The 13,782-nt window shown below is 37.4% G+C and overlaps 1 protein-coding gene across 17 annotated transcripts in view; it reads left to right on the forward strand.

Annotated features, from left to right (window-relative positions):
- Positions 1 to 13,782, forward strand: part of Pak3 (p21 (RAC1) activated kinase 3) — a 258,071-nt gene that overhangs the window by 159,800 nt on the left and 84,489 nt on the right. For all 17 annotated transcript variants that reach the window (XM_063279845.1, XM_063279849.1, XM_017601940.3 and 14 more), the window contains one exon: positions 11,820 to 12,021. In XM_063279845.1, the coding sequence (XP_063135915.1) occupies positions 11,847 to 12,021 (175 nt within the window). In that variant the 5' untranslated portion in view covers positions 11,820 to 11,846. The remainder of the gene's footprint in view (positions 1 to 11,819; positions 12,022 to 13,782) is intronic.

Genomic DNA, 13,782 nt, shown 5'->3' on the forward strand with positions numbered 1-13,782 from the left:
CAGTAGCTGCTATACAGAGGAACACTGTGGAATCGCATGTGTTAGCTCATATGAAGTTCAGTTCAATTTCCAAAATAGGTGCCAATCTCTCCTGAAATCTCCTGCCTTTCTTTTTATGTATTAGCTGTGCTTCTCATCCCTTGACTTGTTATCATAATATCATACAATATCATAATTATGCTTCATTATTCTGTATTTACTACCTGAAAAAATTTTAAAACAGTCTCGTCTTGGGAATCACCACGTTAGCACCTGTGTATTAGTTCTTAAACACCACCTAATTGTGCCATTTTACTACTTGAAATGTCTGTGTAGACAGGCAGAAAGAGGCCAAATCAAATAGAATAGCACATAAGACCTTTCTTAATTTGTCTGTACAGACTTTATGTTTCCCCTTCATTCTCCGATCACCTCTGGACATTAACACATATAGTTCTTTGTGCCTGAGACTTGCATTTCCTCTGATCTGGTTATTCTCCCTAATTTAATTCAAATATACTTCCTCTGTGAAGCTTCTTCTTTCTTCAGTCCTCTCCTTCAAGAACAACCTGCTTTCATCTTTGAACTCACCTGTCATGACTATCCTTTCAAGAATCTTCAAGGGGACAGTGCTGTTCCTTGTTCATCTAGGCAGTATTAGCTAGCCATTTTCTTCTGTCCTTCCCGAGTATCCTCTGTGTAGCTTGGCATAGAACAGACATGGTGGAAATGCTCAATGAATTAATAGATTTGTGAATATTTAATGATTTCCTAAGCGTTGTAGAATAATCCGGAACCAGAGCTGCAATCAATCTGTTTTCTCTCCTCAGAATTCTTTCAGGGTTATAAAAAGATCCACTAACTGAACAGCTATCTCCCAATGAAAGCCACAGAGAATTACACCATTTAGTTTTTAAAGGTAGCACAAAAGAACAGTTTATTTTTCCAAGTATTTTGTTACTAACATTTTCCCAGATGTCTGCTCCGTTCATATATATGTATCCAGTACTAAAATGTTTCCTGTAAGACCCCACTGTTTTCATTTTTGTAGCTAAACTGGAAACAGAGTCCTAGCTTTTAGACTTTCAAATACTGCTTTCTACACAGTTTTGACATCTCTTCTCGATGCAACACCAATATCATTCCGTTCAGTAGAAACAAGTACTCAAAGCATAGAAAAAATAAGCTAACATGTTGAGACTACTCATTTGTTAGACTATACTATTGAATAATATCTTCTGACAACATATTGATTCCTATTTTTTAAAATCTGTTCAGCTCTTACACACTATTCATACCCTATTCATTCTCTTGACTCCTTTGGGAACATGAACATGTCTTTTTTTTCTTTCTTCCTAAGCATCTTTTGATTGCATCATATTATATACCTACTATCACCTTCCGTGAACACAATAACTGACCATGATCCATCTCTCCATTCTCCCTATATCCAATGCCATACTGTAGACATGGGAGGCATGAATGGATGTAAATGTGAACTGTGATTTTAAGACTAACATGGGATATTTATATGCCACTATTTGCTTGGTAGCTACACCGTTGTCTCTACATTTGGTATGTGTTTAAGGATAACATGTAGCCACTGACTGGGCCTCCAACCTTCCTCAGAGCTATGTACTTATTTACTTATGTGCATCACCTAGCATGATACCTGTAGAAGACAGAACTGATAAAGGTTTGTTAAATAAATGACAGTGTACACAGTTGTGGTGCTTAGGGGTTTTTAGTAGTGACGTCATCATGTTTATTTCCTCAAAGGGTAGTCAGTCTGGTTTTGTGTCAAGTTTTCTTGAAATGAAGTCAACCTCAGATTAACAAAGATAAAGCACTAACTGCTGTGTTTTCCTCCTAAAGGCAATGGTTTAAGATTCTTTTCTTTCCCTATGTGCACCTTTATAACTTAAAGATCCTTATTAAGCTCTGAGTACAAAGGTCTGGACATTCCTAGGTGATCTGCTCAAGGCCACCAGCCTAGCTAGTGGTTGTTTGATAAAATTTTGGGTGAGGTGCCATGGAGCAGTTGCTAGGCTTGCTTTCAACGGAACTAGAATATTCTAAGGTGAACATTATTTCATATATCTGTGTATATTTATTATGATGAAGCTGATTCCCTCTCCTTATCCCTAGTACATTTGTCATGATACATGTGGAATAGTTGATATTCCACAGGACTAATTTGGAAACTCCTCACTGGTTCATCTTCAGGCCTCACTCTCTTTCTTCACATCAAACTCTGCTTCTGTTTCATCTGCAGGTTTCTCACCAAAACCCATTTTTCCCTTTGAGATGAGTGCTAGGGCATGGTGACCTCAGTTTGGGGGTTTGCCAGGGCCATAGAAAAGTACACAGCAGTCTTCTCTTCATATGTATGCGGACACAGGGGAAGCAAGCTGACTGTGTGTCACAGTGAGGATCTACTCTTACGTGGACAGTGGCTTCTATAATCAAGAAATAGAGTTGGAGAGATGGCTCAGTGGTTAAGAGCACTGACTGCTCTTCCAGAGGTTCTGAGTTCAATTCCCAGCAACCACTTGGTGGCTCACAGCCATTGTAATGGGATCTGATGCCCTCTTCTGGTGTGTGTCTGAAGACAGCTACAGTGTACATACATACATACATACATACATACATACATACATACATACATACAAAATAAATAAATAAATCTTTTTTTAAAAAAAGAAAGAAATAGAGTGACAGAGAGGAAGGAGATTAAAGATTTCATTTGATCTGACAATTTGACATTCAAGAGCCTATATAAGTCACAAGAAGACTATGGAGAGCCCAGTGTAACCAATTATGAAGTCATTGTTCAGATTAGGTTTTTTGTTTCTAAACAATTACTTTGTGTGGTTTATGATTCTTTTTGAAACCCATAGTTTTCTTATTTGCATTACTTTTGTATTTTTAAGAAGGTTCTCATGTAATGTTTATTGACTGGTCTTGAACTATTACTTCTTCTTTTCAAGTGCTGGGATTACAAGAGTGCACCACTATGCCAAGCTTGGCCAGTTCTTTTTTTTTCCAAAGTAAAACAACACTGGTGGTGGTAGTTGGTGGGGGTGTATGGGGGGAGGCAACAATTATGGGGAATTTCTAACCAGGGCTATGACCAAGTGGATGTTTATATTTGACAATTTTTTTAAGTGGGATAAATGAAAATTAGGTCTTGTCATTTCCCATTCTTCCTCCAGTAGTATTAGGAAAACTTTTTTTTTATTTCTCAGTTTAGATTTATTTTATTTGTATCTATGTCTTTTTTTTTTTCTGCTGGATCCCTTTGAACTGGATTTATGGCTGGTTTTGAAATACCATGTAAGTACTGGGCACTGAACCACAGTCCTCTACAAGAACAGCAAGTGTGCTTAACTGCTGAGCCATCTCTCCAGCCACAACTTTTTAAAATAGATATTATTTCATATTTCCTAATTTCTCTCAAATAAGGTTCTGAAACACATGCTGCTCAGCCTTTTAAAGTTGTGGATATTTAAACTTTTATTAAAAGGCAGAGCCGGAGGAAAGTTGCTATATTTTATGCTAGCTCAAACTGCTTAACTGCCAGATCTGATATGAAATAACTTTTTGCTGAAACATATACTGTGTCAAGTTGATCTACGTTCTTGGTTTAGAAAAAAGACCAGGTCTCAACTGCCCTCTTCAGACATGCATGGACATCTGCCTTACAGAGAATCATTGTGGGTGCAGGGAAACTAGGGCCACAACAAGGCGCTAAGACAATGAGCTATGAGTCACAGGTTGAAAAGCAACATTCAGACATCTCAATGCTAATTCGAAAAGCCCTAGGAAATGCAGCACTTGAAATTCTGAGCTTAGATTTAAGAAAATGTGTTGATGTTTCACTGAGGTGGATAATTATAATCTATGCAAAGTAAGAGGGAGCAGCTAGAACGCTGGAGACCCAAGACATTGGCTCACCACGCCCTGCTCCCTAGGGCTGTCAGTCTGCATCTAATTTGTTCCATTTGAATATTTCCAAGGATATTACATTTTCTATTTCAGAACCCAGAAATGTTTTATTACTGGACCCTGCTTTCCTTTTATTTTCCCCACCTATTCCTTGGAGGTATCTTTTAGTGTTCATTATTTCTGTTCTTTCATGCTTAAAAATATCTCTGTCTTTGTACTATAAGTGTCTTACTTTATCTTAGATATCCTGAAGCCTGTAAGGATGCATTAGTCTGTAAATATAAATACACATCAGACAATCGTTAGCAATTTCTTGGCATTAGCTCATGCAGCATATATAATAAATAATAAAGTATTGCACCACATATATTTAAAGCCTTAAGAAGTCATTTGAAAGAGAACTATTTGTCCCTTGTAATACATGCAGAATATGAAGTCCAGATGCTGGGCCTATACCTATTGACTTCCCTTCTTTTTTACAGACTGACACTGAAATTTGTAACTATAATCTGCTGATTTCTTGGACCCAATGCCAGGTTCCTGCTGGAAACAATGGAAGCCTCTCATAAGAGCATTAGCAGAGGACAGGACTACTGTACAACTGACCTCATTTGCGTGTGTGAATAACAGAGAACATGACTGTTTTCTGTGTGAGCGTGCTTGTATGTGTGTCATCAGTGAGCTATCTCTTGCATAATCTAAGATTGAAACTAGACAGCTGTAGAAAGAGCTAGCGCCTCCCTTGCTTGTCCGGCTGCTTTTGCAAACCTCCTGCCTAACAAGTAGGTCAGCTCCTCCTGATCAAATGATATTACAAATGGCTTCCCTCCATTATCCACTGTAATGGTATCTCCCTGGCGAGGCTCTCTGAAACAGCACACCCCTGTCTCCGATAGCAGTATTCTCTTGGTGAGTGCTCCCAGAAGAGGCAAGCTCCAAAACAAGGCCATCTAAGAACTGGTACAATTGGTCAACAAAAACTTTTGGAGTTCTATCAATAAACCGAATAGCCTTGGGTCTTTGGATGGGAAAAGCAAATGAACCCAGTAAGTACCAGCCTGAAGTGAGATGATATGAAAAGGCTACATTTATTCTGTGACTATTTCAAGAGGTTAAAAATGTATATATGAAAAGCATGTGCATCTTTCTGTTTACTTGGATATATATTGTGTTGCAATGTATTGTTAAAAGGGAATTGGCAAGGGTTGAGAAGTTTAAAGTATCGTAGACTCGGTGACATTGTCATTTAACTCTTCATGGAGGACAAAGAGATGGTACTGACTTCTTTACTGTGTTGATGTGAGACCCGAACCAGAGTAGAGCATGGAAGTTATTTTTAGAAATTTCAAATATATGTATATGTATATATATATATATATATATATATATATATATAATGAGATGTTGTTAACCAGATGCTAGCTGACTTTGAAATGATGCCCATCTGCTTTGCAGTTAGACTACTGCTAGTAATTGCAAGCATGCCTTTCTTGGCTTGCTCTAAGTAGCAATGTAGGCTTATGTAACATTCAGAGCTGAAACTAATGTCTAGAATTTGTAGTGCTCCGTTTAATTGTCTCAAATGCAATCCTTGTTGGGAAAAATACACTGTACTAGCTAATATAAAAGTATGCATTCATAATGGTACCCTCAAGGAGCTTATGGTCTATGAGGAGGGAATGGCATCTATAATGGCTCCATGCAGTTTGAGACAAGACAAAACTCCTAAATTGGGTCCACACAGCTGCCTGTGGTTAGTGAATGACTTCTCCCTTGTTCACCTGGTCTGAGAGTAGCAGTGTGGATCTAGAATATCTTAGAGACTCAGATTTGGCTCATTATCTTTTCATAAAATACCTTCATTGACATAACATAGGTATTAATGTCTGAAACATGTCTAGAAATATTCAGACAAAAGTTGTTCAAGAAATGGAATGTAATATGCAATACTTTTTTCATACTATATTGTGGCCTCATAAAAGACTGCTTAATTTTTTCCTTTCCCTTTCTTTCTGTGTTTCTGTGTCTCTGTCTCTGTCTCTCTTTCTTTGGTGGTTGGGAGGAAGGAAATGATTTACAAATTATATACTATATTTTCTTATGTTGTCAGTCATGAATTTTTTTCTTTTTCTTTTTTCCGGAGCTGGGGACCGAACCCAGGGCCTTGCGCTTGCTAGGCCAGTGCTCTACCACTGAGCTAAATTCCCAACCCCCAGTCATGAATTTTTGATCTGGGCAAGTTCATTTGCAAATAATGCATGCAAAATAGAATGGAATTTATGGTGGCTTAGACTAATTACCAAGACACAGCTTGTTTCCCACTGAGGTCTATGTTTGTCACTTATATAGCCATCTTGAAAATGTGTGTATAGGGCATAAGGGAATGTAGGAAAAAAAGCCAGCAAGTATAATTCTTCAATCCTCTTTCCTACCACCAAAGTATAATTCAGTGTATACATCATTCCAATAAAGATAGCAATCTCATCTTCATACACAAATGATTGATTTCATATTGGTATAATTCGCTAAGGAGACATATGATAACTTTAAATCTATGCTTATTCAATACTTTGAAGTCTAAAGTCTGTCATTAAGTTTTAATCCTTGACCTAGAGCACCAATTCTTTTTATGCAGAACCTTCGTCAAAGAATTTCTAGAAAATACACTCACATTTGAACAGAGTTCTGTTACAAGCCTACTATGCTTCTGCCATCCTAAAATCCATCTTTTTTCCACATGCCCTTGTGTTAAATCATTATTATGTCACCCCAGTTTCTTGAACATTATATTCCATTCCAGTCCACTCCAGTCTAGTCTAGTGTATTCTATATCTGTGTAGCAGGAATATTACAGTTTACCCTGGACATTCCCTTTAGGCTCTAGGACATTGCTATCCTAGCCTTATGTTGTATCATCTACTTTCATATCCAAAGGATATTAAACAATGTTGGTGTGATCACCAATGTCTGGTAATAGGCTTATGTTGCTACTTGTTTTTTGGGGGAGGGGCTTTCATTTGATTAGGGTTGTGTATTTGCTAAGCTCAGATTTTGGTGCAAAGGCAGACAACATATTTGTCTTATTGAAAAAAGTATGCAAGTACATAACTCCATAAAATTTGAAAGTACACAGATGTTTATTTCTATGTGTGGCTTTAGGGGCATTTGTTTAAAATACTTATTCCATTTGCTTATGGCTTGATAAATGGTCTGATATGTGGTGGTAAAACCAGAATTTCTGGCTTTTCATCCTTCATGTACTTGGTATATGTTACCTGTAATAAATGGGCATGGTTGGCATTTTGGCTTCATTCAATTCAACATATATATCATAGTGTGGGTTTTGATCATATTAGCTAGTCTATTGTTGATTACTTTGACTTTTAGATTCATGTAGATTGGTGACTTTCTTTTTTAACTTCCTGAGAGTTTTGTCTGGTACTGTGTAGCAGGAGAATATATATTGGAAAAGTGAGAGAATAACAGTAGTTGCACATCTCTAATCATTGCATCTATAGTTGCCCTGCATCATAACAGCTATTTTCCTGTGCAGATGCTTTTCACTAAGATTCTTTGTCAAGAGGCAAATCAATAAGGAGCTGTGTGTGTTCATACAGTCACCATGCACACATGCCCTCACACTTGTGCATGAGACTGAGAGGAGGGAGAGAAAGACATGAAAAATAGACATAATGACTCTTAGTGGCCTTAAAATAGACAATTTAGGATCCTTGGTCATAGTGAAATTACCATCCTTTTAAAAAATAGTAGATCCATTTCTATTGCAATTACAGAGACTATGTCAACACTAACTCCCAAAGGATGGCTCAAAAATACATACCATCCACAAAAACCATTAGAATTCTTTGTGAAAATGTAGTAGCTTTGCAATCAGGTTGCAAAAAGATATAAAGTGTGGCTGTTTGTCCACTAGTGTTGACTATTTTTCCACAATGCTGAGGGCCAGTATCTGAAAGGGAAACACATGTCCTGTGGCTAGATCTAAAGTGCCACTCGAAAGTTTCTGTTGTAGAAGTGAAAAACAACAGTTTTTTTAATTGGGCTCCTAGAGAATAATAGTGCTTTTGTATAATACTTGAAATGCAGCCTACAGCCATCCTGAACAAAATAGTCTCTTTTAAGATCTTGGAAATAATGACATCATAGGCAGATTGAAGCAGTGATCCATTAATAGTGTCCTTTGTAGAAAGCTGTCTCAGAAGAGGACCTGACAGTAAATTGGTATTCTTTACAAACACAACATAATAGGATTCTCTCTTTCTACATTTATGGAAGAGTACAAGATACTTCCCACTTGGGAAAAAATATGTTAACACCAAGGCTTACTTGCGAACACATTCCCTTTCTCCACTGTTTTCAAAAGCAGACTTTGAACCACTTGCTTTAAAGGTGGGTTTACCATGTCAAGAAGATAATTTTGTTTGTACTTTAAAAAACTTAACAAAGAGCTGAAGTAGTATCAAGATAATTTAACAAAATAAAATCTGGAATATTTGTGCAAAGGGAGAGTATTTCCCATTGCCACTGTGGAACTGGACGGACATTTTTCAATCTCAGCTTCATCTCTGTAAAGGTTGATTCCAAGTCTTCCGATGACACCCCCTGATGAGACAAAAGAAGCTAAAACAATTGCACTTTGTTGAGAAGTAGAAAGTCTTCTATATAAGCTCAGTTCTCTGCAGAGTTCCTGGGATGTCAGACCCTCAATGTGGTTCTATCTATCTATCTATCTATCTATCTATCTATCTATCTATCTATCTATCTATCTATTATCTATCTATCTATTAACTATCTATCTATCTATCTATCTATCTATCTATCTATCTATCCACTGTAAATGTGTTTTTGAAATTTGAGGAGTGGGTTGTTAGTACAGTATAGAAAACTTTAGTTTCAGTTTTCTATCCCAAGTAATCCTTAAATCTTCAAACTAAAACATAGCTGTTAGATAGCATCAGGGTCATCAGGTAGCCAGAAAAGAAGCAGCACATAAGCATGCTGCCTTTTTAGAGAGTATAATTAGGAATGTGTAAATAGGTGTGGAAGCCACACCTATTGATGAAGAACAAAGGAGCACAGTGTGTTAGATTACGTAGTTGCCCTAGAACCCTTGTTGTCTTGCCTGGTTATGCAAGATCAGATCTGTTCTAAAGAGGGCATGATTGTCTCTTTGGCTTCTGTCATATCAAGTTGGATCATACGTCATCAGAAAATATGTATCATCTGCAACATGGTAGCTCTTTATCTATATAGGACACAACCTTCCGGAAATTCGTCTCTTAGTATTTCTAATTAAATACTCAGGCCGTTCCCAGTAACTTTACACTTCAGTTTTTATAAAGCTAGATGTTGCATAGCTGAAATTTCTGTAGTAATAACTTAACATTTGGGCAGTATTTTCGAGCCCAGAACAATCAGTCTCAGACCAAATTATTCCCAGTGGCTAAATGATAACTGTGAGCTGGGCCAGTAAAATATAACGCCACTGATGAAGTCAGTCTGAAGAGGAGATTTAGAAGTATCAAAGGTCAAAATGTGAACGAGAATGTAGTTCTCTCCTTGCTTTCACTTGTATGTTATAATAATAATAATAATAACAATAATAATAATTTCCATTATGTGGTACTTGCTATATTAATATATACTTCACCTTGTATTTCATTGTATCTTATGCTCTAATGCTACAGTTTCCTCTCCAATTTCTCCTCCTAGCCCCACCCACACTTTCCCTCTCCCCTCCCCCCGTTTATTCCTCCTCCCTTTCTCTTCAGAGGACAGTCCTCCCATGCTTATCAAGCAGCCACACCCAACAACCTTTAATTGCCAGCAGTCACTTAGGAAAGGAGTGAGGCATCATGGACTGTATATATTGATTAAATTTAGGATATAGGGAAGTAATTTAAAATCTTACTACCATATATTAATTATACAAAATAATGAGATTCATTATGCTGTGTGGTACATGTACATAATGTATTTGGATTATATGTACCTCTTTCTTCTCTTCCTTTCTTTCTTCATCCCCTTTACTGGTCTTCTTTCTTTTTTTTCTTTCTTTCTTTCTTTTTTTCGGAACTGGGACCGAACCCAGGGCCTTGTGCTTGCTAGGCAAGCGCTCTACCACTGAGCTAAATCCCCAACCCCACTGGTCTTCTTTCTTGCCCTAAAATCTCCCTTTTACTTTATTAAACGACATCCTGTATGTGAGAGGAAACATTCTTGTCTTTTAGAGTCTGGCTAATTTAAATTATTTTGTTTCCTTCCAGTTGCATTCATTCATTTTTCTACAAACATGATTTCACAAAATATAGTAAAAATATTTAAATTCTTCTTATATGATATAACTTATATGTAATTATTAAATTTAATAAAAATACTGTAACCATTAAAGTGAAAAGGAATTATGGCAAAAATCCCATCTTCCTTTCTTCTTTCCTTCCTTCCTTCCTTTCTTCCTTTCTTTCTTTCTCTCTCTCTCTCCCTCTCTCTTTCTCTCTCTCTCTTTCTTTCTTTCTTTCTTTGTGACAGAGTTCCTCTGCATACCCTTGGCTATCCTGGAACTCACTTTGGAGACCAGGCTGACCTTGAACTCTGAGATTCACTGGCCTTTGCCTCTCTGGTGCTGGGATGACAGTTATGCACTACCACCACCCAGGGGCTGAGCAGTTCCTATTCCAGCAGTTATTGCCGTACTTATGTTCACTTACAGTAAATGCCCTTCTATAAAGTGACATGATAACTTGCATTTGGATAATTAACCTATTCCTAAATCAGTAGTAAGTACCACTTGATAAATCTACTGAGATTCCATTGTGGCTAGGTTTGATTTTGCTTATATTAAAACCAGGAATTCATTCAAAAGACACTTTTAGAACCTTACTTATGCCTGTGAAGATAAACTCTTATAAGGGGAGGGCTAGAAGAACTAGAGTAAGAGGACGTTTGGACATAAACGTTTCCTTAGGGATGACACACTCTTTCAGTTCACCCTCTGAGTTGGATGAAACAGGAAAATCCCCAGATTTTGACACAAGAGCCTAAATAACAGTGAAATTCAGAATAAATAATAAATTCCTAAAACCTAGGTTAGACTATGCAATCAAGGTACCTTTCTGAGACGTGAAATATGACAGAGAATAAAATTATGATATCCTTCAGTGTGCTAGAGCTTTGCCCTTGGCAGTAATGACATTCAGCCCACACGTTTTAGTTGCTTGCTTGGGAGAAGACAGACATCATCTGCCAAGACAGTAAATCCCAACTTTCCCGAAACTGGCTTGTATGTAAAAAGTTTTCTTGATTTTGTAATTTAAAAACAGCAGAAATCACTTTGCAAATCAGGTACACGGACATAAGAAGCAAACTTCAAGACACACCAATGTTTAGAGCAGCTAAAACATGGTGGCTGAAGGCCATTGACAACATCTAAGCTTGTATCAATCTAAAAGTGTACAAAGTTTGTCCCAATGGCTGAACTAAAAAAATGAATAAAAAGAAAAAAGAAAAGAAAATGAAAAAAGTTTGTGCCACTTGACCATTATGATCATCAGCATAGGATTTTAAGGGACTGTGAATTGCTCGTTCAGAGATTGTATATGGACAGCAGAAAGTGGAGTTTTACTATGGGAATATCAAAGGAGTTTACATATTTGCATATGTATATTGAAAGTCATTAATGTCTGCATTTACTTGAACTTTGCTAAATTGTCTTCTTAGCCTTTGGAGGGGCAAATGTCTTCTCTTTCCTTGGTAAATTTGAGTGAATACGTGGAAGAGCCTGCTGTGTCTGAAATGATAGACTTCCGGTGTATACCAGACTTGCATTAGACACGTCCTCCCTTACCTCCTGTTTGCCACTGCTTTTTCCTTAGGAGCTGTGAAATCAGCTGCAACTGAAAATGTCTGACAGCTTGGATAACGAAGAAAAACCTCCAGCTCCCCCACTGAGGATGAACAGTAACAACCGAGATTCTTCAGCACTCAACCACAGCTCCAAACCACTGCCCATGGCCCCGGAAGAGAAGAATAAGAAAGCCAGGCTTCGCTCTATCTTCCCAGGAGGAGGGGATAAAAGTAAAGTATCAGTGGCCGGGTGTTCAAAAGGGACCAGTTTATTCTTTGATTGGCACTTTCTTGCTTGTTCTGGCCAGGCCTGTGTGACCTTTCATCTTGAGATATTGCCTTTTGTCAGAGCATCATGTGTGATTGACTTCCTATGTGGTAACAGAAAACACATGTGCTGTGTTTGCCTCTCACATAAATTGAATTTGTAGACTTAAATTAAGGGAAAGTATCCCAGGAGCACTACTGGGTTGAGTGTATAGACAGCATCTGGCTTTCTGAAAACTTAAGGTAAAATTCAAAGCAAGTTATTCTGACCATCTGTGATAGTCAAGTATTTAAGTAGATTGACTTCTGCATATCGTCTTGGTTACTGAAGATTCTGAGTTAAGTATATGGGAGTAAGTGCAAGTTACCCACAATGTTGTCTGCATGAATCACAGAGCAGGAAGGAAAACTTTTTTCCTCTCTTCCTCTATATCAGCTGTCACCTAGATTATCAGTTCCATGTTCATGAAAAACACAATATATTATCATTTACCCTCGTGGTACCCATAACACAATCTGTTGCTTAACTAGTGTTGCTACCACTTTGTGACACTTGATTCTGTGAATTTTTCAGTAAGTAGCTGATAAGGTTGTATTGGTTGCCATAAAGCTGAATCATGGCTTCTGTAGATGTAGCCATCGAGTAGGATGTGAGTACAGTAGGCCTACGGTTGCTTTCATTACAGAAATTGGCCAAAAGGAAAAGAAAGGTAATGTCTTTGGGGAAAAAAGTCATTATTGATCCATGTCTGCAAGGTAGAATCAGTAGTTTTAGAGTGTTTATACAGTGTTAATGAATTTAGAATTTGTATCATAGGAAGACCTGAAACTCTTGTTAGTAACTGTTGCTACTTGTATGTTCATGTTTTCCCTTCATGGTCTGAGGATTGAAGAGAAGTAAAAGAATAAATTACCTCCCACACAAGGGATCTGTTTGCCAGTACTTAAGAAGATCTTAAAAATTATTTTCTGAATGTAAAGGGTGGGTTGAAAATTGAAGGTCACTATCTAGAGGCCAATTCATTTATAATAATTATGCCAAAGGAAAGATCTCTCTGCTACATTTGTTACATTTGCAGACAATGGATGAATAATGGACAGCGCTCCATAAATCTTTGGTACAATTGAAAGTGCATACTTTTGGTGTCTTTGAAACATCTCACTTGTCCTTTTGAAGAGCAGGAGTTTAGGAAAGTGAAATAAGTTGACATTTCTGTTTTGTGTCAATCAATAGTTCAAGTGACCTCATAGGGAAACTACTGCTGTTCTCCATAATGGTATCCCCAAGTCTTCTCAGGGGAAAAAAATCTGAGCCAATTTTTTTTCTTGAACTGTCATGCAAACAGTGGAGCCTGGATGACTTCATCTCTCATTCCGGAATGGCTAGAACAGTGCTTTCTTAGAGAAATTCAAGACTACTTGAAGGAAAAGAACCTTGAATTCAAAAGTCTTGTTGATTCCTACCATCCATTTGGTACTGCATGCATTTGCCAATATGGACGTGTTCTAGGATAAACACTGTATTTAATACCAGCCACACTTTGACTTTTAGTTCCTATAGCAATGTATAATCAAGCCATTCAGGAAGACATAGCAATCATATGTTGTTTAGTAGTTGAAAATCTCACAAAGGTTCTGAAGGTACTAATGTGAGGGACTCCTACACTAGTACTAATGTTGTATCCTTAATAAAAGAGGCATTAGCTAGTCTGGCAAAGCTTGGCA

This window comes from Rattus norvegicus, chromosome X, assembly GCF_036323735.1.
Source record: "Rattus norvegicus strain BN/NHsdMcwi chromosome X, GRCr8, whole genome shotgun sequence".
Taxonomy (NCBI): Eukaryota; Metazoa; Chordata; class Mammalia; order Rodentia; family Muridae; genus Rattus; species Rattus norvegicus.